The sequence below is a fragment of the Vigna unguiculata genome, chromosome 1 (genome assembly GCF_004118075.2).
Source record: "Vigna unguiculata cultivar IT97K-499-35 chromosome 1, ASM411807v1, whole genome shotgun sequence".
Classification (NCBI taxonomy): Eukaryota; Viridiplantae; Streptophyta; class Magnoliopsida; order Fabales; family Fabaceae; genus Vigna; species Vigna unguiculata.
This window is the reverse complement of record NC_040279.1, coordinates 24,256,037-24,281,514: the sequence shown is the minus strand read 5'-3', so window position 1 is coordinate 24,281,514 and position 25,478 is coordinate 24,256,037. Positions and strand designations below refer to the sequence as shown.

At 32.9% G+C, this 25,478-nt stretch overlaps 1 protein-coding gene across 1 annotated transcript; it reads left to right on the top strand.

The window, feature by feature from the left end:
* Positions 1 to 17,560: 17,560 nt before the first annotated feature.
* Positions 17,561 to 24,676, top strand: LOC114192804. Its single transcript, XM_028082629.1, has 7 exons — positions 17,561 to 18,121; positions 19,539 to 19,593; positions 19,977 to 20,051; positions 20,265 to 20,356; positions 21,747 to 21,828; positions 24,088 to 24,171; positions 24,372 to 24,676. The coding sequence occupies exons 1-7, from the start codon at positions 17,769 to 17,771 to the stop codon at positions 24,483 to 24,485; spliced, it is 855 nt and encodes a 284-aa protein (XP_027938430.1). The 5' UTR covers positions 17,561 to 17,768; the 3' UTR covers positions 24,486 to 24,676.
* Positions 24,677 to 25,478: the final 802 nt, after the last annotated feature.

Sequence of the window (25,478 nt, the reverse complement as noted above, 5' to 3'; positions counted from 1 at the left end):
TTTGGACGATCCATTCGCTAGTAAACTTTCATTTAGTCTTTGGAGGATTTTCTTCTAGAGTTTATATCTTTTAGTTTCAAGAGAGATTTACCCTTCTTAAGAGCTAGAACAGAAGAGGAAGAACACCATAACACAACATTGGGACGAATTAAACATATTGGTTTGGGATAAATTCAATTGACTCTTCTCGTACCTTTTCCACGAAGTTTAAGGTCCTATTTGTAGTGAGACCACCTAATCTAAGTAGCTCAATGACCCTAGAAAACATAAGTCGACAATAGTGGTAAGATGATCGAGACGTGTTGAGCTGACTTGAACAGGATGGGTTGAAAGTTAACAATGTTAAGCCCTTTAGTTGTCCTCATTCAGTCGTAGAATGAAGCTGCAGTGCATTACACTTGGGTTGCTTGGTGTTTCTTTTTGCAGTTGTGGGGTCGGTGGATCCAACGCTGGTTGCACACGAGGAAGCCATTTCTTTTTGAAATTAGAATGTATCAATTCAATACCAATAAAACCCTTGAGATTCGTAGTGAAAATGGGAAATTGGTAATTAGGGAAGTTACAAGCTTGTTCGGTTGCTTTCCCTATCGCTCTCTAACTTTGCTATGAATCAGAGAAGAAATAGAGAATACAAAAGAAGAACGCAAAGGTGCCCAAAACAGAGACACTCAAAATTAGGGATGGGAAATTGGTGGCAAAATTGCGAAATGAAGGGATAAATCATTTACAAAAACTGTTCGTGTGTGGTGGTGGTCGCCACTGCATTGGGAACCGTTGCTCTCTCCTTTCTGGCGTCGCGTAGTGGTGTTGGCTAACGTCTGCGACAGTGTTGTGGTGTTGGCTTGCGTTGCGATCATCCTACACTCATAGAGGTGGCTGCACTCGTGGCGGTTCGTCAACGTTGGTGGGAGGGATGGACGTTTGCTTGTGAGTGTGAGCGTGAGATGAGATGACGAGAGTCTGAGTACGAGAGATGAGTTGACAGAGCTAATAAACATCGAGAAAATAACAATACATGTTTTTTTTCTTTTTAAATACTCCATTTGGTTCATGTTATTTACCAAAATCTAAAATAATTTTTCATATTTTTTTAAGTTTCAATTAAGTTGATATTTTTTAAAATGTTTAATAATTAGGTCTATTTCATTAGTTTGGTGTAACATTGTTAAAGATGTATCATCACATGTTAACTCTTTATTGTTTTTTATTTTTTTTTAAATTTTGTTACTTTTTTAAAATTATTTACCATGTGTCATGTCGGTATTGTATCATCTATTAAGTTAATATGATGACACTTGTTAAGTCAGTGTCTAACTCTTGATTTGATTCATATATTTATTATTTTGGTTCTGTTTTAGATCATAATTTTTAAAAAAAAATTTCATTTCATCTCTTCAAATTGGGACCAAATTTAATTTTTATATAAATGTTATAATAATATTTTAACTAAAATTTATATTTTTATTAAATATTTTAACAATACTAATTTTATTTAAATTTATTGTTTACATTAAACTTATGCTTTGTTTTAAAATTTTAAATATATCTATTTTAACTTGTTACAAAATTGTTTTAAATAATTTATATACAAATGTTATAGTTGATTTAAAAATAACAATTTTACAAATTTAAATATTAAATTTTAAAACAATTTTGTAACAAGTTAAAATAAATATATTTAAAATTTTAAAATAAATAAATAAAATTTAATGTAAAATATAAATTTAAATAAACTTAATATTGTTAAAAATATAGGTATAATTATTGATTTGGTACCCCAATTTTTTGGTTAAGTTCAATTTGGTACCCATACTTCTAGTTTGTTCAATTTTGTACTCAATTATATAAAGAGATTCAATTTGGTCCTCTCCGTTATATTGAAGTTAACACCTGTACGGACACGTGTCAAGGCATAAAATTTTTTATTTTTTTAAATTTTTTTTTTAAAAAATATTTTTTTTTTCAAAAATTTTAAAAACTACCACGTGTCAGGTTATCATCGTGCCACATGGCAGTTTACAATCATGACACGTGGCAGTGGTAATAGTTGTTTTCAATTTAGTACCCCAATTTAAATTTTTGGTTCAATTTAGTACCCCAATTTTTTAAAATGATTCAATTTCGTCCTTTTCAATTTGAGACCAAATTAGTAACTAAGTTTAATTATAACTTATATATACATGTTAAAATAATTGTTTTGAATTTATACATCAAATCACTACACCTAAATATTCAATTTATTTTATTTTTTACAAATGTAAAAAATTTCATGTGTAAAAAATTACAAAGGTTAAAATGTAAAAAATAAAATAATTTAAGTATTTAGGTGAAATGATTTGATGTATATATTAGAAAAAGTTATTGTAACATGTATATATAGGTTGTAATTAAGCTTATTTACTAATTTGGTCTCAAATTGGAGAGGACGAAATTGGATGATTTTAAAAAATTGGAGTACTAAATTGAACCAAAAATTTAAATTGGGTACTAAATTGAAAACAACTATTACCACTGCCACGTGTCATGATTGTTAGCTGCCACGTGGCACGATGATAAACTGACACGTGCCAATTTTTAAATTTTTTGAAAAACAATTTTTTTTTTTAAAAAAATAAAAAAAATTAAAAAATTCCATGGCTTGACATGTGTCCTGTACGGACACGGTGTTAACTCCAACTTAACGGAAAGGACCAAATTGAATCTCATTAGAAAATTGGGATACTAAATTGAAGAAACCAAAAGTTTGGGTACCAAATTGAACTTAACAAAAAAGTTAGGGTACCAGTAATTATACAAAAAATATATAATAAAATTATTATTTATAATAAAAATATCATTATAATATTTATATAAAAGATAAATTTGATCTCAATTTGGAGAAGATAAAATTAAAAATTTAAGAAAAAAGGACTGAAATGGAATCAAAATAACAAATATATGGACCCAATTAAGATTTAGAGAATGAATTGACACGTGTCACCATATTGATTTAACATGTGGCACAATACTGACGTGATACGTTGCATAAATAATTTAAAAATTCAAAAAAATGAGAAGCTGACATATGACACATCCTTAACGTCATTAACATCATACTAACAAAATGAACTTAATTGTTACACATTTTAAAAAAATATGGACCTAATTGAGACTAAAAAATTTTTGGAGACCTAATTGATATTTTGGTACAAAAACGTGGACCAATGAAATATTTAACCTTTTTTTATAATGGGATGACCCAATTAAATATGTTGGTTGGCCCGTCGAGTTGACGGGTTGAACAGACTAGGCTGAGGTGGGTTGATAGGTGAAAATTTATGTTCGGATCCAATTTTTTTTAATGGGTTGGCAAGCTAGTCCGTTGGGTTTGACCCATTTTTTCATTTAGTGTCTAATATCTTAGAGAAAGAACCTCTCGAGAAAAATGAAAGAACGAAACATGTAAAATTTGGAAAGTTTTATGATTTTGATTAACTTAGTACTGGTTCTCTTAAAACAAGCTTAGAACAAAAATAGAAGATAAAATTCTGAAAATTAACTTTTCTTATATAACAAGGAGAGCATATTAAGCTTGAGGTAAGTAAGAAACATAATCTCACTATACCATAATTAAATAACAAATGTTTTTTTTTACTATAACATAACACCTTTGTAAATTTATGTAATAGTTTGCATCCATATTTTTCACTTTCTAACTTGAACCCGTTGTGCATAAAATAGTAGTGGCATTACATGTTATGTCGTAGAGTTGTCAAATCACCAATTACTAAATTCTCCCAAAATTTATAATATTGGAAATAATCAAATCAATTGAATATGAATGGTGAAAACTGGTAATAAGAAAATTTTGAAACAAGTTCAATTAATGTTGTAAAATTAAATTTATTCGAGATAGTCATTCTTATTCATTGGTTAAGTACATGAGGTTGTATATATTCGAGTTTTGGTATTGAGTATTCGAGTTTTGTTATGGAACAGGTAAAATCGATTTTATGTACCACTTTCTAGAAACTACGAATTGAAACCACTATTCTCACATACTTCCATCATGAGAGGCTTGTGCACAAACCCTCACGAGGAAGAGGATCCTTCAACCACACATTTGATGAACCATTAGAGTTTGGTTAGTACTAGAATGAACACTTATACAAGTAATGAACCTTTTTACTTAATGTACCAAGTTCATACACATTTCCTTTTTTTATTCCAACTCTAACAACAACTAAATATATTTCATTGTCATTAATGAAGGCCACAAGATAATTTTGTGAAAATAAGTCTCTAAGCATGTGATGTTGTTAGGTTTTTTCTTGAAATTGCTTATATTTTTCTTGAAAATGAAGTCGAATGTGATTGTTGTGAAAAAAAAAAATTATAACAACCATTACATTGTATATTGAAGTTTAAATATACCACAAGGTCACAGGTCTTATCATTGATTCGTTCTCTGCTCTTTAATTTCTTTATACTCTTTAAATCTCTTAAGCAGTTGGTGGTCATTCAAGCTCCTTAATTAACATATATTTAAACACAAGATAAAATTAAATACATATGTTTAGTATATTGTATTTAAATTAAATATATAGAAAATATGAAGGTATAATAAGATTACCATTTTCTTAAAGTGAGTTGTAATAGATATGGAACTAGCATAATAGGTTGATGCTCCTTTCCCAATAGTTTGATTTGCCTAGACAATGACACTCTTGTTTTATTATTCTGTAAAACTCTAATTAGGGCAAAGGTTGCTCAAATAGTTAGTGGAATCTAAGTTCCCCTTATCCTGATTAATCCTAATTTTGCTCACTACATTTTTTAAAGTATGTGAGCCTTTTGCATAAAGAATGGAACTTATGACTTGCTCTTGTTTTAGATCTCAACTATAATCTTTTTGCATGAAAATCAATTAGAAAACAAACATAGTAGAATAATAAAATAACATTTAAATGTAACTATAATGGAAATTACCTTAAACTCTCCTAACCATCTAACTTGAAGTTCAATTCAAACTTTCTTCCATGTGGGACTAGGTTTATCAAATTGTTTGATGATGTGTGAGATTATAGTAGAATGACCGTTTAAATATATGTTCAAACATATTGTCCAAATGATATATGCAAATAATGAAACATTAGAAAACAATAATTAAATTGTACTTACTCTCTTTTTTCAGCATGAAGTCAGAGCCTTTGATTAATTATATTGCCAGACTTATAGTATGGTGTAAGTGACTCTGAATCAATGAAGGTTGATTCATAGTGAACACTATAGAAAACTAGTAAGAGATGATTCTCTTACAAAATGATCACCATGTTGCTCCTTAAGTGTAAAAAGTGAGGGTTCCTCATAAATAGGAAATCTAGACTCCATGGTTGTTGAATGAATGGAATAATTGGGAGAGTTGGTGCTCGAACATCTCGACCACCATAATTTAGTGGTTTACAACCACCACCCTTTATTGTCATCTACCAGTGAAACTTATTGCATATACCATGTTTGATAGAGTAACAAATTAGAATAATCAAATTTCAAAAAATAAATAAGCTAATTATGATAAAAAAAAAAGAGAGTTCAAATGCGTGTTTTCTACACCCAATGTGGCCATTATCTTGTCCTCATTTATTTACCTAATTACCTAAATAAGAAATAGAAAAAAAAAGTATATATATATATATATATATATATATATATAAATATTTGAATGTTAAGAATATATTTTTGTCATCATTGTATAAAATTTATAATTGAAAATGACAAAATATATAAGTACAGATCCAATAAACAAGAAATAAAAAATATTTAAACCAAATACATGTAATAAAATATGTAATGATATACTTTAGTCCATAGAAGCTTCTTAACTTTTATAGTTGCACCATCTTTGAGCCCTTTATATAACTTTTAATGACAACAACGAAAGTGTTTGATATAAGAAAAAACATAAAGTCATTAGGGAAGTTGTTTCTCTATTCCTAAAACTAATTTATTTAAGTAGTCATTTTATTTATAAATAAGAATGTTTTGTTACTTTGGAGATAAATAGCATATACACACAAATTTCAAGTCTAATTTGGAAAGTGAACCAATTTTTTAAAGCCTAAGTCACATTACTTCCTGTCCAATGGAGAATCTACAATTGTTCCAACTTGATCACTAAAAATTTCAAATTATCTAAAAGATGTCCAATAAAAATTCTTATTTTGATAAGAGTAATAATACTCAAACCTTATGCCTTTGTAATCTATCTATATAAACCAAAAACTTCCTTTATTCACTAGCATCTTCTCCAATATTGTATGTTATTTTTAATATTCAATCCACTATCTTATTGTTTTGTGTTCTCTCTTACACATTATTCTACACTATCGTTTTGTTCCAAACAATGCTCTCTCAAGTCTTTCACGATTTTTATTTCTATCCTTCGTTACTAGCATATGTATGTATCTAATTTCGTGTAAAATTTTATCTAATTTTACTTTATATATATATATATATATATATATATATATATATATATATATTAGCTTTTTATCATGACTCATCATTTTCTTATACCAACTATTTTTTAGGATTTTATCTAGAGCATTTAACTCAATTCAATGTTACAAATTAAAAAGACAATCAAAGTTGATAAGAAATTAACTAAACAAAAAGAATGCACTTCAAACAATCCAACCAAATGCTTTCCATTTAAAATTGAAATTTATTTGGCCAACTAAACATTACCTGCAATAATGCTTGTCATTAGAAAGAGTGAGACCTTACATTAAAGTTGAGACATGGATGAGAAGGAAATAGATTCAATAAAGGAACCAAACACACTTCCTCAATGTGACTTTAAATCTACTTCTTAATAACTTTAAATCCCTTAAACCAAAAAAAAAACAAAGGTTTAAGACAAACAATTGAGTACCAAAACAAAAATCAAACACTCATGAATGTCATTCGAGCTTCCTCTTCTTTGATTAACTCCAATTTTAGCTTGAACTTGTTAGGACACAAGCTCATTATGCTAGTGAGGTTGAGAAAGGACTTTGTGGGCAAGGAAGGGATGTAAGGTCACACCTACGAGGGCATAATGATAATGGGAGAAAGAAACTAGTAAAATACTTGATTTCAATTTCATTGTTTTAATGCATAACGAATTTGTGAATTTGTGGGTTTAAGGGAGACAATGCTAAATATATTGCAAAAGTGGAATCACATTTAGCAATTGAAACAAATTGAGTCGCTAATAACACACTAAATTGGGTCTCAAATTTGGAGGTTGAATTCAAAAAATTAACTTAGTGTCTAAAACCAAATGTGTCATTAATTTTTAGTCACTTTTATTTTACTTTATATAACCACCAATTTAGCAACACATATTTAGCCACTTTCATTTTCTATCGCTATTTTCGTCGTTAAACATATAAAGACCATTAACAATTTATTAAGTTGTTGTTTTCGTAGTTAATTTGTGATAAATGTCTATTAATGGCTATTTCGGTCACACATTACAACCTACTTATTTTAATCACTAGAAGATTTTTTTCTTGTAGTGTGAGAATTTCATGACCAAGGAGAAAAATAGATGGATTCAATAAGCACCCAACAGGGATGAAAATTGGAGAAGGTACAAATCCAAGCCTTTGATATCTTCCCCACAACATAGATCGCTTAAGGATAACAGTAGTGACTTGGATTTTCAGTGGATTCCTTTCAATTTATCTAAAAGATAGTTGTTGAAGGATGCTAATGCAACACAACTCGTAAGATTTGCTAAGGTCGTTGCAGCAGAATATTTGCATTTGGACAAAACCAAGAGAGGGGGAGTTGAATTGGTTTCTTAATAAAAAAATGTGATTTTATAAAGTTTTCCCTTTTCAAAATATTATTCAAAGATAAATTCATTTATGATAAACAGATAATTAAAGAAAGTAGGAAAAGAGAAAATTGCACAATGTATTTTTATTTTGATTCGGATCAAAAGACCCTACGTCTACACTAAATTGAATGTTACAATCATAATAAGAACAATTTAGGATAAAAAGCACCTCTCTTGAAGCCACAAGAGATAAAAGATACCTCCTTTCAAATCCACAAGGGATCAACACCTCCCTTGAAATCCACAAGGGATCAACACCTTTGAATGAAAAGTTCTTTCCGAAATAGGTCTCTCATAAATATATAGACTACTTATTTGAAAATTAGGTCAAGAATCTGAAGAGTCAAGTCACAATTGTCGTTGATAATCAATTATTTACAAAGATAATCGACTAAAATATAAACTTTTCTAAAAACATTTTTATTTATAATAATCGATTATCAACAATGATTAATCGATTATCACATAGAATCTTCAAAAAAACTTGATTTCAATTAAATGATCGATTATCATTAGTGATATTTGATTATCACAACTTTTTGGATAAATAAAATATTTCTTGAGTGATCTTTGTGCATGTTGCTTTATGAATCTCTAAGTTAAGTCCTACAAAAAATTTATTCACTAAATATGTGACTTATTACAAAGGCTTAATCAAATACATAAATAAAATACAAGTCTTCCAATATCTTTTGTTATCACTTTAAGTTCTTGGACTTGTTTTTATCATCATAAAAAATTTACTTCTAAAGAATGATCTTCATCATCTTCTTTTTCCAACAACATTCTCAAGGAAAGGAAGGCATACAAAAATCTAGCCCTACTAAGATGTTTCATATGAGTTTCAACATGCTAATGAAAAACTAATTCAAGAAGACATCTATCTATCTATGTACAAAAAAGAGAAAGGAAGAGTCTAATGAACATTGAGATATTCCCATACTGACAATGACTATCGATTTGAGAAAAAACAACGAGGGAATGAAGAGCATGAGACACCTCTATTTGGGATTTCAATGGCATTTTTTGTGGTTTCACTAGTTGATGGGCCAACAAGTGCAACACAAAAACGATAAGTTGTCAAATTAAGAATGTTAAGCTTTGAAGCTCATATGTAAGTGATTCTATGATCATCTCATTCTAAAAAAAAAGACTAAGAGGATGACATTTCCCATGAAGATGACCCAATTGCCATATCAATTGTAATGGTGAGTCAAAAAGTTCATTAAGCCTTGGAGGATCAAGGAAGTTTAGGTGAAATATTATTTTGGGAAACTTTTATGGGCCTAAAAGTACTAAAATATTGCTTGAAACATTTTGATAGGGTGTTGGTAGGTTTTATGGGATACCCCTTTGAGGTAAACAAATATAATGAGTTGTGAACGAATTTTGGCTTAAGTGAATTCAAAAGAAACACTTGTTATCAAACACTTAGAGGTGAATGCTCCCTCCTCCTACGACATATTGCTCAATAGGTAATCTCTTAACAATCTCCACTTTGCATATAAAAGTCAAATATCTAACCATAGAGGGAAATATCGTTGTTATCAGAGTCGATCCATATGTGACTCAAAAGTGCTACAAGGGAAGTCTGTGTAATTATTGCATTTATGCCCTGACTTAAGGAGAGCAAGAAATAAATATGATCAATCTAGATCCTAGAAATACGTTTGAAGATTGTCATATGTAACTTGTTAAAGACATAAAAGAGGTATTGTTGGAGGAAGGGAAGACAATTAAGATAGACATGAACTTGAAAGTTTGTTTGGAAGAGAAGCTTGTGACCGTTTTTGTGAGCTAATAGAACAACTTTTGCATGGTTGACTACAGACATGTCAAGGAAGAACCCTATTTTTTGTCACACAAACTAGCCTTGGATCCTTCAGCTAAATCAATAATCCAAAGACGAAGAAAATTTGGTGAAGATAAAAGAGAGGTTATCAAGGAGGAGACCCTTAAACTAGTTAAGGGTGACCATATACAAATGATTCAATATCCTACTTGGTTATCCAATGTTTTGGTGCCAAAGAAGTCTTTGTAGAAGTAGAGGATGTGTATAAACTTTAATATTTTTAAATAAAGCTTGCTTGGAGGATTCATATTTACTTCCCAACATCATACACATGAAACATCCCACTAATATAAAAGAAGTACAACAACTCTCGTTTGACTTCACTATCTTTGTTCTTAACTGCTATAATAGATAGGTTTTCCCCACTTCCAATCTTTAATTAAAAATGACAATGTTTGATCAAGTATTTACCACAAGGCCAAAAACTATAGTTAATAGTCAAGTGCAACTCTTTCTTCTTAAGAGTGTAGCAACTCAAGTATCATGATTCAATTATGATTTAAATAACTTGGTCTCAACCATAGGACAATTAATGTCACCTGCAACAATCTCTTCCTTAGCAATTGTAGGAATCACATTCTTCAATTGTGATTCGACGCACTTGCTTTACACCACAGGATAATTGTCCAACCCCCGATAATCTCCTCATGAACAATTGTTCTATTGGAAATCAAACTTGTGACCTTGATTATAATACCAATTGTTGGATTAAGTGCTTATCATTGTGCTAAAAGTTATAACTGATAATCAGGGCACAACTGTTTCTACTTAAGAGTGTAGCAACCCAAATATCATGATTAGATTATGACTTAACCCCATGACCTTTGTTACAAGACAATTGATGTTACTTGCAATAGACAATTCACATGGACTAAGGAATGTGAACATGCATTCACATAGTTAAAGTATTAATTGACATATCCTTTGGTGATGCTCAAGCCAATTGCTCATAAAATAATGCTCCTTTGTATTAGGATTATTGATCAAGCCATTAGTTTGGTGTTGGTTTAACATATCTACTTTGTTAGTCAAAGTTTTGCAAGGTCCAAAAATTTGCTATTAGTGAATTGAGCGAGCTACATTAGTTGTTCTCAAACTAGCAAGGCGACTTTGACGTAACTTCTAAAGTCATGTTATTATAGTTCACATTGGCTTACTGATCAAAACGATCTTAAAAATACCAATTTAGTGGGGAGAATGATGTAATGATCGGTCAAGTTATCAAAGTTCAACATTCAATATGAATCTTGTGGACCCATTAGAACCCAAGTTCTAATAGATCTTGTGTAAACTCAATTCACCTTTGCCCGCTAGACCCCTAGATAGCACAACTTGGATACTCCGGGTCTATGGGGCTTCAAACATTTAAGATAATGAATTAAGATTGATTAAAGATTCAAATGAAGTCTAATTGAAGACTAAGGAAGTTTTCGTCCCTACAAACGATGCTAATGTTCTAATACACCTAATAGTCCTAAAACAATAACAAAAATATAACAATGATACCAACAACATAATTCAACATATTAAGTATATTTGTTTCAACTAAACCAACATATATTATTAATATATCAAAATTCACATATACTAATTAATATTGACAAATTCATTAACTAATTTAATATTTAAAAATCGTGTGTTATATTATTAATTACGTATTAATTTTATTTAAAATTATATTAATAACACTAATATATATATATATATATATACTAAATTGCTTAACAAAATTTATATTTTAAAAAAATATAATTGTTCACTAATATTTTTTTATAATAATAATAATTATCAGTATTAAATTTTATAAACTCCTTTTTTGCATATATTTTAAATAATCTTAATTTTTTTAATTAAACGTATAAAATTAATTGTAAATTTTATTATATTTATTAAATATTTATTTACTACAAAAGAAAATAAAAAACCAAAAAAAAAGTTACACAGATATGGGCTCATGGGAGTCGATAATCAACCAATGTTAAGTATGTTTTTGACATGTCTAATGTTTCGGTATCTTTTAAACCAATTATGTAAATTGAACACCATTGAGTTAATTTCATAAATAGATGTGAGATTATCTAGTCGGAAATTTTGATGGATAACTATCTAAATTATTCTAAACTATTATTTCAAAATAAAAGAAAGAATGTCCTTTTACATAGAAATAAAATTTGTATGTATAGATTTTGAAAGAGATTTTTTTTGGTAAGAGCGTTTCATTCAAGTTCTTGACCACTGTATTGATGGGGAAAACAACAACAAACAATATACCAGAGAATGCAGCGGATATAATTTCCTCTAACTTGCAAGAATCTATGAGGAGCAATAATCAAAGAGCAGCAATAATAAATCACCAAAAGCACAAATAAAGGCACCAAGATTTTTAACGTGGAAAACCCCTCAAATCAAGGGTAAAAACCACGAGTCGTCCAGACCAAAGAAATAGCTCCACTATGATCAACAAGAGTACAAAAGAGTCTCAATCAATAGCACAAATTAGTGTCAACACTCAACCAAATAACAAAGCAACAAAGCTTTCAAAATAGAGAAGAACAAGAGAGGAAAACCTCTACAAATCACTCTGCAGTGCGAAATTAATATCTCCCAACTCAGACCTCGTATCAAAGATCCGACCGGTCAGAATGAAGAGCATTGAGTTCCGAATCTTCTGTAAAAATTTCAGCCCGATCCAACGGTGAACGAATCCGCAGCGCCGAATTTACTGCGACAGCTCTATGAAAAACGTGAACAGAATTTTCCCTCTACCTCTCCCTCTATGTGTTAGGGCTTTCAGTGTATTCTGACTCTATTGTTCTGCCTCTCTCTTTATTTTATAGCCTCCTCTCCACTAGGTTAATTGAGACATGGGCTTCTCAAATTTTGGGCCTTTTCTCCACATAGGAAGGGAGCCCAATACCCAACAAATCTCCCCCTCACAACTATGTGAAGATAACCGCCAAACCGGCGATCTCACAACAAACTTCAAACTTTCCTCTTGACAATGCTTTAGTCATCATATCAGCACCATTATCATCTGTATGAACCTTTTCCAACTCCAACAACTTAGCATCCAAAGCATCACGTATCCAATGATACCTCACATCAATATGTTTGGATCTAGAATGAAAAGTTGGATTCTTACCAAGATGGATAGCACTTTGGCTATCAACGAACAATGAATACTTATCTTGCCTAAAACCAAGCTCCTGCAAGAATTTCTTCAACCATAACAACTCCTTGCATGCTTCAGTAATAGCAATGAACTCTGCCTCTGTAGTAGACAACGCTACACACCTCTGTAGTCTTGATTGCCAAGCCACAGCTCCTCCTGCAAACTTTATCAAATAGCCCGAAGTGGACTTTCTGGAATCAATATCCCCAGCCATATCTGAGTCTGAGTAACCCATCAAAGTAGGTTTATCACCTCCAAAACAAAGCTTCATATCAACTGTACCATGAAGATACCTCAAAATCCATTTCACAGCATTCCAATGCTCTCTACCTGGGTTTGACAAAAATCGACTAACTGTACCAACAGCATGTGCAATATCTGGTCTTGTACACACCATCGCATACATCAAACTGCTCACCGCAGATGCATAAGGAACTCTACTCATATTGATCTTCTCAACTTCATTTGAAGGACTCTGTTTAACACTCAGTTTAAAATGAGTAGCAAGAGGAGTACTCACAGCTTTAGCATTTTCCATCTGGAATCTCTGCAACACCTTCCTAATGTATTGCTCTTGTGATATATAAATCTTCTTTTCTCTCCTATCACGTGAGATATGTATGCCAAGAATCTTTTTAGCAGCTCCCAAGTCTTTCATGGCAAAAGACTCGCCAAGTGTCTTCTTTAACCTGTCAATTCTGGAAATATTTTTCCCAACAATAAGCATGTCATCAACATATAATAACAGGATAATAAAGTCATCATTAGAAAAACTTTTAACAAAGACACAATGATCAGAAGTAGTCTTCTTGTAACCTTGCTCACACATAAAAGACTCAAACTTCTTATACCACTGCCTTGGGGCCTGCTTCAAACCGTATAGACTTTTCCTTAGTCTACACACATAATCTTCCTTGCCTTTAACAAGAAAACCATCAGGTTGCTTCATGTATATCTCTTCCTCCAAATTACCATGAAGGAAAGTTGTCTTCACATCCATCTACTCAACCTCCAAATCAAGAGTACCAGCTAAACTTAGCACAGTTCTAATGGATGACATTTTCACCACAGGTGAGAAAATCTCATTGAAATCAACACCCTTTTTCTGTATGAAATCTTTCACCACTAATATGGCCTTGTACCTTGGAAGCGTAGAATTTGAATCTTGTTTCACCCTGAAAATCCACCTAGTTTCCAATGCCCTTTTGCCCTTAGGCAATTTCACCAAGTCGTAAGTGTGATTATCATGCAAAGATTTCATCTCATCTTGCATTGCATCCAGCCACTGTTTCTTCTCTTCACCATCCAAAGCCTCTTCAAAACACTCAGGTTCTCCACCGTCAGTCAAGGTTATGTACTCATCATAAGAATACATTGTAGAAGGTTGTTTCTGTCTATTAGACCTCCTGAGTTGGACTTGAGGTGATTCAGGTATATCACCAAGATCATCATAATCATGTTCCTCTTGAGCATCGTCAATTGGAACCTCTACTCCACTTCCAACCTGTTGATCATCAACATCACCATGTTACTCATTGTCTTGAGCTTCCGTTTCAACATTTTCCAAATTGTGAGCGGGCAACCTCATCGGATTACCATCAGTGAGATTACTATCTTTTTTGGGTGTGGTCTTCTCCACCTTATCAATGTCTTCAATGGTCTGGTCTTCCATGAATTGTACATCACGGCTTCTAACAAGCTTCTTCTCAACAGGATCATAAAACCTGTAGCCAAATTCATCCTCACCATAGCCAATAAAGATACATTGCCTTGTCTTTTTATCAAACTTGGATCTTTCATCCTTAGGAACATGAACAAATGCCCTGCAACCAAAGACACGCAAATGATCATAGTTAACATTCTTACCAAACCAAATTTTGTTTGGCACCTCAGTATTTAAAGCAACTGCGGGATTGAGATTAATAATATGCACAGCTGCAAGCAATGCCTCTCCCCAAAAGTGCTTAGGCAACTTTGCTTCTGAAAGCATACATGTAACCCTTTCAACCAAGGTCTTGTTCATCCTCTCCGCTAGACCATTCAATTGAGGAGTTTTAGGAGGAGTCTTCTCGTGTCTAATACCATGCTGCCTGCAATAAACATCAAAAGGTCCACGGTACTCACCACCATTATCACTACGGATGTATTTCAGCTTCTTGCCTGATTGTCTCTCAACCATAGCATGAAATTCCTTGAACTTTTCAAGTACTTGACCTTTCCGCTGAATAGCATAAACCCATAGCTTCCTAGAACAATCATCAATAAAAGTAACAAAGTAAAGTGCACCACTAAATGACTTTACCTTTAATGGGCCGCAAACATCAGAATGCACCAATTCAAGCAATTTTGACTTCCTTGAGGGAGGATGCTTCTTAAAAGATACTCTGGTTTGTTTACCAGCCATGCAATGAGAACATTTCTCCAATTCTGCTCAATCCCATAAGCACATCCTTTTTAGCTAAGCAGTTAAGCCCTTTCTCACTTATATGACCAAGCCTCCGGTGCCACAAAGATGCCTCCATATACATAGCATTCACACTGTCTTTAGCAACCAAAGCTTTAGTCCAGTACAATTTAGATTGTTTCTCCCCTCTGGCCATAACCAAGTTACCTTTAGTAAGCTTCCATTTACTAGAACTAGAGTGATTGTCATAACCACAATCATCAAGCAACTGCACAGAGATTAAATTAAAACGGACATCCGGAGCATGTTTGACTCCTTTAAGCAACAACTGCACTCCCATGTTGGTTTGCAGGCAAACATCACCAACACCAATCACTTTAGACTCACCATCATTACCCATCTTCAACACTCCAAAATCACCAGGAGTGTAAGATGTGAAGAACTCCTTCCTAGGTGTAACATGCAGTGTAGCACCACTATCAATAATCCACATGCTCTCATCAGATACAAGATTAACGGACTCAAAGTCACGAAGAAGAACAAGATCACCATCTGTAGCAGTAGTGACACGATCATCATCATCATGGTCATTCTCTCGCTGCTTGCCCTTCTTGTCTTTGTTCTCCTTTTTCCACTTAAAACAGTATTTCTGAATGTGCCCAGTTTTATGACAAAAATGGCACTCTAAATTCTTGTATCTTGACTTGGACTTGCTCCTACTCTTCTCTCTACCACCTTTATATTCCTTTTTCTGACTTCTCCCCCTAGCTTCTGTAACAAGCATCTCAGACTGAGATGAAGAACCATGTGCCTTCCTCCTCATCTCTTCATTAAGAGCACCGCTTTTTGCCATCTGAAAAGAAACAACACCATTCGAGGCAGAGTTCGTAATTGAAACCCGAAATACCTCCCAAGACTCTGGTAGAGTATTAAGCAACCATAATCCCATAACTTCGTCATCAAACTTTATGCCCATTCCTGACAATTGATCTAGGAGCCCTTGAAACTCATTTAAGTGATCAGAAATAGAAGAATTCTCCATGTACCTCAAATTCATCAAGCAATTTAACAAATACAATTTATTATTGTCCGACTTAGAAGCATACAAAGACTCAATCTTCTCCCACAAAGCTCTGGCATGTGTCTCATTAGCAATATGATTATAAACATTATCTTCAACATATTGCCGAATAAAACCACATACCTGTTGGTGCTCAAAGTCCCATTCTTCTTCAGACATAGAATCTGGCTTCTGTGTAGTAAAGACCGGAAGATGCAATTTCTTGACAAATAATAAATCTTTCATCTTGCCCTTCCACAAATGATAATTTGTACCATTCAAAGCAACCATCTTTGCATTTGCCTCCATCATTCAAGCAAGTAAATATAGCCCAACCAAGAGCTCTGATGCCACTCTGATGGGGAAAACAACAACAAACAATATACCAGAGAATGCAGCGGATATAATTTCCCCTAACTTGCAAGAATCTATGAGGAGCAATAATCAAAGAGCAGCAATAATAAATCACCAAAAGCACAAATAAAGGTACCAAGATTTTTAACGTGGAAAACCCCTCAAATCAAGGGTAAAAACCACGAGTTGTCCAGATCAAAGAAATAGCTCCACTATGATCAACAAGAGTACAAAAGAGTTTCAATCAATAGCACAAATTAGTGCCAACATCCAACCAAATAACAAAGCAACAAAACTTTCAAAATAGAGAAGAACAAGAGAGGAAAACCTCTACAAATCACTGCTGCAGTGCGAAATTAATATCTCCCAACTCAGACCTCGTATCAAAGATCCGACCGGTCAGAATGAAGAGCAATGAGTTCCGAATCTGCTGTAAAAATTTTAGCCCGATCCAACGGTGAACGAATCCGCAGCGCCGAATTTACTGCGACAGCTCTATGAAAAACGTGAACAGAATTTTCCCTCTACCTCTCCCTCTATGTGTTAGGGTTCTGACTCTATTGTTCTGCCTCTCTCTTTATTTTATAGCCTCCTCTCCACTAGGTTAAGTGAGACCTGGACTTGTCAAATTTTGGACATTTTCTCCACATAGGAAGGGAGTCCAATACCCAACATGTATTAATTATTTTATGACCTCAAATAATAAAAACAAATACCCGTTTAAATTAAAGAAAAAATAGAGTGCAAATGTGTTTAATTCAAATTTATGACCAGATTTTTGGTGGCATATTTGTAAATTCGGATCAAACACAGAGGATATTCGGAAGACAAGATAATGTGTGGTATCGGGGTTTTCCGTGGCCAGAATGAATTTTGTTGGGTCATTTGTTCTTTTCCTGCAAAAATCAATGTTTCAGTTTCTCAAGTTTCTCTCCGACCTATAATGGTGTTTTGTTGTTGAATGATCTACCAATAAAATTATCGGAGTGTTTGTCGCAAAGTTTCAGCAGAAAGGTACAAACTTTCCAAGTTTGAAGGAGAAGGTAAGTGAAGGGTATTATGGCACAGTTCACTACGCAGGGTCGGCTGAAGCTGCTCTTCAATGGGGAGGGCGTGTCTTCTATTTTGGAGCAGAAGGACCCTTTTCTCTACAAGTGCAGATCAGTTCAGACCAGCAAGCGAAGACCAAGGTGCATGGGTTCTTCTGCTAGGATTTACTATGCTTCAAAATCATCTTTGTGTAACAGAAGCAACCGTTGTAATGCGCGGACAAGCTCCACTGCTGGAAATGGGAGTGTTCATGATGAGGATGAGGATGACGATGAGGACGATGATTTTGATGAGGATGATGATGTGTTTGACGGAGATGGCTTGTCTTGCTTCCGTGGTTTGGTGTTGGACATAGCTTACAGGTTACTTCTTTCTTGCATAATTTTGCATTTTTTTTTGCTGCTGCTATGCATGCACAGTAATAATATTTGTGCTCTTTACGTTTTACAGGAATTGAGAAAGTTCATTTGGGGTTTTACTCATCAGGGTGGTCTTATGCTTTTATAATTCCTGTTTCTGTACTTTGTTGATTCTTAACCTTTCCAGCTGGTTTGATAGTAAGGGTTTGGTAGTTGTTGTATCTCTAGGAAGACTTCTTGACTTAGTGATTCGGGAGTTTTGTGGCAAGTTGTTGATTGTTATTTATTGTGCTATTTGGAGTGATGGTAATAAATAATTCGTTTATTTGGGGAAGTCTCAATAGAAAAATTATAAGAACAGTGGGTTTGATTAGTTGCCATTTGCCTAACAGAAGGCTTTGTGAGTGTAGAGAGATGTATAAATGCATTCTGCCATTAATGGTAGATCCATTCCTTAATCTTTTAGCTTTACGCATTTGCGACTTTAGTTTGGGCTGGACTTGACTTAACCTCAAGAATTAACTCATGAGGTGAGGATTCAATGTGGGATTTCAACATACTCCTGTTCAATGTCAGCACTATGATAGGTTTTAATACCGTCTTGAGTTTGAACTAAAATGAACTCAACCCCAAAAGGCTAGATCAAGAGGTGAGAATTACCTAAGTCTTTGTAAGCTCTTGTTTGGTCATATCCTATGATGTATGGATACAATTATTTTGAAAATAATAGAATACAATATGTAATATACATATTGAAAGTATACAAAAATTCTTAAAAGCATGATAAATATATGATTGCTATTGTGTGAATCCAAATTAAAAATGTACTAAACATGATCAAAATTTAAAATTAAAAATTATTGTCATCATAAAAGTATTACTGCATTTTAGTTAAATATTTCATTGATAAGTATCAGTAAAATATCATAAAGTATCATATATGTGTTGGACACGGATACGTGGTACAAATTGAACTATCAATGCATCATAACACATATCTATAGTTGATGTTAGATCTCAATGTGTATTTTATCTTTGAGTGACTATTTTTATGACATATTTGTTGTTTGCTTTGGGAAATTCAGGATCACTGTCAAGGAGCATTTGCATTATTTGTGATGTGGGTTCTACAGACACACACAGCTTCATGTTTATCACTGTTTATTTGTTTTTTTATTTTTTCAATCAAGATAAGTACAAAAATCTATCTTGATAATAAGTTGAAACTATGTGGTGTAATCACTTCCTGCCAGTTATCTATTTTTCAGGGATGAAATACTGTATACTTTATAGCCTCAGTGTTTAGTGTGTGTGAATAGTATGAAATAGTGACGATTTATTTTCTCTTGTATAGTCACCAATATCAAGACACCTGCTCAGTTCTTTGCTTATGGTTCTGACTGCTGTCATCCTGCTCCAGGCCAGTAAATGTCGTAGGCTGGAAACGTGCTATATGTTTGGAGTTTATGGAGAAGGTCAGATATTTCTGCTCAACTTTTCATTTGCTATGTTAATTATAGTGTGCAATGAGCTTATTTAATGTATTTTATCATTTTTTGATAGACATGAATATGTGTAATGTTAAACTAAACCAAACTAATCTTCTTAATGTATTGGTGGGATTTCTTAATGCATATATCATTTCCAAAAGTTGGGTGTATCTCTGAAACAAGTTCTAATCCTTTTCTTTTTGGTGTAATCTGAACTTGATTTGTTCCCTAGGCCTGGTGGTCAGTTTGCACATACCAAGATACTGACACATATACTGATTCTGGCTACAGCTTTTGATTCTATTTCTTCTTTATTTTAGACAAACACTGAAATGTGGTTATTATGTTTTGAAATGTCACTTTTCCAGGCTGATGTACTGGAGTATTATACTAAGACAGTGAACTCCCCTAGTGGATCTTTCTATATACCAGCTGTCTTAAGGGTATGAACAACATAATGCTTTTGGTTTATTAATATTTCTGGTGCTTGGCCATCATTCTAGTACAACCGGTGGCTCTAATTTACTATCAATATGTATATTCTGTATTTTATCATAAATGATTGTTAAGCAAATGGCTATTGCTGAAAATTTTTGTCATTTGCCTGGTCCATTAAATATGAGCTCAACTTAGTTTTGTTTTGGTGGTTGGTACAGGTTCCTCATTTACTTCAGGTTGTTAAAAGAAGAATAATCAAGAACAATCTTAGTCGAAAAAATATACTATTTCGAGACAATTACACCTGTCAGTAAGTGCTCTGTGTTGAACTTTATTTTTTAACAAATCTAAATATGTTTAATTTCTGTCATTCACCACAACAAAACAGAAACGCTGTTTTTCATAGCTTCCCCTTGCCAGGGTTAAGGAGGATAGTTGTGTTAGGTCATTGACGGCCAAGGTAAACTTGCCTATATACCAAACATGTCAGTTGGCCAAGTTGAATAATCAATAAAAATTACTGAATGGAATTTAGGGGTCTTCATACATATATTTCTGTAGAATTGATATTACTAAGATCCATGCAGCTCCTAGACTTTAAGAATTTGACTGTATTATTAGGAGTTAGGACAGATTGGGAGTTGCTTGGAAGATGAAAGAGAAGAAAAAATGGTTACTACTAGTTAACTAAGAGAGATAATAAGAAGGGATTAGTTAAATAGATAAATTGGGGGAAGTAAGGGTTGGGTTGGGAGAGGACTCGGGGAAATGAATTTGAACAGAACTCAAAAGGGCTTGGTCAATTGTGAAAGGGGGAACTAGTGAAGGAAAGATCTTTCTCCTTGTCCTATCCACTTTCAGTCAAGCAATAAAACCATGTTTTTCTTTGTTTTGAATGCCGGTTCCTAAAACCATGTATAGATCCATGGTATTAATTAACAATTTATTTACGGACAAGACTTTGAACCTGGAAAGTGGTGTAAGGCCAACTTTGTGATGAGCTGAAGTGCATGCACCTGGAAAAAACTCAACTGTGGCCATGCTTTCAGTAATGCAATTTAGTCTAATAGGAATGATTCTCCATTTTGTGTGAGACATCAGACAGAGAGAAGAATTCCCTCCTTTCATTTCAGATGTAAAATTAGAACTATTGAAATGAGCATCAATTTTCTGAACTTTAACCTAAATCCAACTTAATTTTACCTTTGGTTGGGGATGTTCAAATATAAAATCCCTAATCTTGTTCCCCAATCTCTAGTTTGGTTCAGCAAGATTCATTCACCTTGTAATTTACGAGAATTAGGTAGTCTGAATTGTTATGTATGAATTGTTATTTGTTCCTTGTGGAAGCCCTTAGTTAGCATGAGTCTGTTCATTGTTTCCCTTCTTAATATTTCATGCTTTTGGAGTAATTATGACTCAAACCACAAACAGAATCAGGCAAGAGAAAACAGACTTTATTTAAATGGGATTTAGCAGAAAACAGGAGAAAGATCTTCCTCCAAGTATCTTGCTAGCTATTGTAACTACTAACTATCCTAACTCCTAATAAATTAATAGTCAGAAGCAGTTTCCTATGTTTACCTTTACTATAAAATTACCTAGAGCATAAGGATGCAAAGGTGATCTTGCCTAATGTAATTAGGTTAGTTGAGATACAAATCCTTGCACTGATAAATATGATATGACCTTCTCAACAGGTATTGCTCTTCACGTGAGAATTTGACCATTGATCATGTTGTGCCCGCTGCGTTAGGTGGAGAATGGACATGGGAAAATCTAGTAAGATAATCTTTTACCCATATAGAAAATATTGCTGGAAACTACATAATAATAACCATGTTCCACTTTATAAGTTGCCAAGATTCATCATAACTTAAAGAATAGTTAGAATTATTAGCCTAATTATTCTTTCTTATAAATTGCATCTTGTATTTACTTTTTCTATGTAATTGTTTTGTATATATCCCTAGGCTTAGTGTGTTTTTCACTCAAGCAAATTTCAGACAAGTTTCTATCCTCCCTTACCTTGTGCTTGGATAGGGAATTTCACAAATTTTAAAACATTCAAATACATTGAATTTGAATTGATCTAATTTCAAATTGTTTCATTTTTCAAATGTTTTGTTTGGACAAGACAGTTTAAATTTAATGAATTTTAATTTTTTTGTTTGGATAAAGTATTTCAATTATCACCAAATACAAAAAAATTATATAAATATCAAATAATTGTTAAAAATTCAAAATGTCAAAATTGATTATCTTTTGTAGTTGATCTTGGTTGATGTTATTTTTGAGTCAAAGTTTGTCAATCATTTTTTAGTTGATATTTGCTTAACTTTTTCTTGATTGACGTTAACTGAGATTGTTTCAGTTGATGTTGAGCACAATTATTTTAGTTAACATTAATCAATGCTATTTTTACAATGTTGATGGTTGGGGTGTTTCTGCCAGCTTTTTTTTTATCAATGTCGACTGAAAAATTTCCCCAGTTGACATATTGGTATAAAAGAACAATCCTAATTAATGTTGTCCGAAAATTTTCCAGTTAACATTAAAAAATAGCTAACAAAGTATTTACAAAAATTAAAATCTTTGTTGATGATTAAAAAAACCATTGCAGTGACAAAAAGATAATCATGGCAAACATCGATTGAAAAAAAAAATTAATTCATATATGCAAGAAAATAGTCTCCCCTACATTGATCGATAAAACTTTAATTAATATCGAGCAAGAAATAATACTGGTATACAAAAAATATTCTAACAAAACAAAAAAACTAATTCTTATTAACATCAATGAAAAGAATCCGAGTTGTAAGTAGTCATCCTGGCAACGTCTTAGTCTTAGTCAAGCTAATGATGCCAAAACCAAATCAAGCAAACGGGAAAATGCCAAAAGCAAATTGATCACATTGTGATACTCTCATTGTATGCTAGGTAGATCCTGGATATTGGATTCTGATGCTTTTGATCACATTGCCAGTATTCCTTCTCTTTTCTCAAAATTCTCATCCACCAAATGTCCTCATTTCATAACCCTTGGGGATGCTTCAAAGGCTAAAGCCATTTTGAAATTAGTCAAGCTATAACTCTTCTTTCATTAACTTTTGAATTCAGTTTTTTATCTTTAGATGCCCTTTTAACTTAATTTCCCCAGAAGTCACTAAGGATTAGATCACCTAAAGTTTACAAATTTTTTATGTGAGTCTTGTCAGTTTGGGCAACTTGTTCGGGCTACATTCCTAAGAACGGAAAATAGTCAAATAGATCCTCCCATCGATATTCATTCAAATGTTTGGGATCCTAGTTGTGTTTGTTATACATAGGCAATTTGTTTCTTTCACAAATTATTTCTCAAGATGCAGTTTGATATTTTTAACAGAAAGTCATTCTAAATTGTTTGTTTCTTTTCCAAAATTGGTCTTCATACTCCATTTTTGTAGTGACCATCCCAGAATATTTTCCTGTCTAGTTGTCCTAATTCACACGATAAAATGGCATTGAGAAAGAAAACAGATTCACCTTCATGACATTCCTGTCAGATTTCATCTTAAAACCAATTAACAAACAAAGTTGCTCAAAATATGAGTAGCACTCTAAAAATTGACACAGACGACATTAAGCGAAGTTGTCCAATAGATGCATAAGTCTTTCTCTAACAATTGAGATAGGTGATGTGAGACTTCCCAACAGTTTCTGGAGGATGGAGGTTACTGTTCTTATAGAGATTATTTAATAAAAGTATCATCAGTTCTTCATTCTCTCATTTCCTAAAGAGTCTCTTTTGTAAAGTTTCACGTTGTGTATTTGGTTATACTTGTTTTTTGTTCATGAGCTTTCTCTAGGTAAAAGTATGTTATCTGCTTGTGCTGTCAAATGCATCTTTTTTGAACAATCCAGTTTTGTTAATCCTCTGATTTTGAATACACAAGAATCAATAATTTCTTCCCAGCCACAATAGGTGTTCGTTACTCCCTCGTTACTTATCAGCTTCTTCCTTGACATATGAATCTAGAACTCAGTATTTTCTGATGACAGGTGACTGCTTGTGCCAAATGCAACTCCAAAAAGGGTAAAAAAACTTTGGAGGAGGCAAAAATGAAGTTGATTAAGGCCCCAAAGGTACCACCTACTTAACTAGCTACAACATAGTTGCTTTCTTCCCATAATTCATGAAAGGGCAACATACCAAGGAGTTGTCAATGTTAAAATTCCAACTTTCACTTACGGTGTTGTATTGAAACATAGTACTATTTCAAAGTATTCAGGCTTTATAATGTTTCCATTTTCACGATTAAGTGAATGTTACTCTTGTACTTCAGGCTCCAAAGGACTATGACATTCTTGCCATACCTCTAACTGCTGCGGCCCTAAGAATGCTGACATTAAGAAAGGGAACACCTGAAGAATGGCGTCAGTATCTTAGGTCTCCTTGAGTTAACACTCGGTGATAGCTGTATAGTCCTGCATGTCATGAAAACTGAATTTATCCTTGGGCACCCCCCAGAATAAATAGAAATTGAAGAAAGAAAAAAGAAAAAAGAAAATCTTGATTTTTAGGTTATTTTAAGATACTTCAACTTTGTAAAGAAATTCATTGTAAACAAGGCTCTCCAATCACAACGATGTGTAAAACCTATGCATATTAATTCCTGTCTGAATTTGGAGGATTTGGTGTTGTAGCTGCTTGTGGGTGCATGGATTAGTATGTGTGGAAGCCTTGGTGGAATGCAAATATTTAACTAATCTATTCTCAGATTTCACCCATCTCATCTATTATTTTTGCTTAACTTTGTGAGTTAAAATTGGTTTTCATAATTAATCAGTAACCTTGACTAAGCAACCATTTCATTGTAAATTTGAATTATTCACCATCAGAAAATTGAAATTTGATCATAATGCTTTCAAGATATTGTAATGGGGCCACATTGTGATTCCTTTAGTGAACTCACATTCAATTTCATACCAGATGAGAATGCAGAGCTGTTGCAAGATGGGTACTGGTAAGTAATGTGTCCTGAGCGAACCTAGGCAAAACAAAAATGAACGGTTGATACTGATTTTGGAAGTGTAATGCTTACTGACACAAGTTTAAATTCAAATGTAATCATATCTGAGAATCTTGGTATTAGTAGACATTTCTTTATATTAATACTAAGAATGGATGATACTAAAATGATTCAAAATAGTTTTGTTCTTCATTCATTCAGACTAATACCTATACATATTAAGCAGATGTTGGTAATAGACATTTCTCTTAATCCTCTTCATGCATAAAATTTTAAGAACAGAAGCTTTGGTAACAGATGAGTTGTCAAAAGGGTAAATATGATAAGAACCTTTGTTCTGATCCATCTTTGTTCTCATCCTTCGGTACCATGTTCAGTCTTTTCAAAGTTTGAAAATGGTTTTTCAGAGATGATAAATGC

Excerpts from the sequence above, each read along its gene's own strand:
- LOC114192804 (XM_028082629.1), top strand. The coding sequence starts at position 17,769 with ATGGCACAGTTCACTACGCAGGGTCGGCTGAAGCTGCTCTTCAATGGG. Across the intron at positions 19,594-19,976 it reads GTTTGGAGTTTATGGAGAAG|GCTGATGTACTGGAGTATTA; the intron begins GTCAGATATTTC and ends TCACTTTTCCAG. Across the intron at positions 20,357-21,746 it reads CGAGACAATTACACCTGTCA|GTATTGCTCTTCACGTGAGA; the intron begins GTAAGTGCTCTG and ends CCTTCTCAACAG.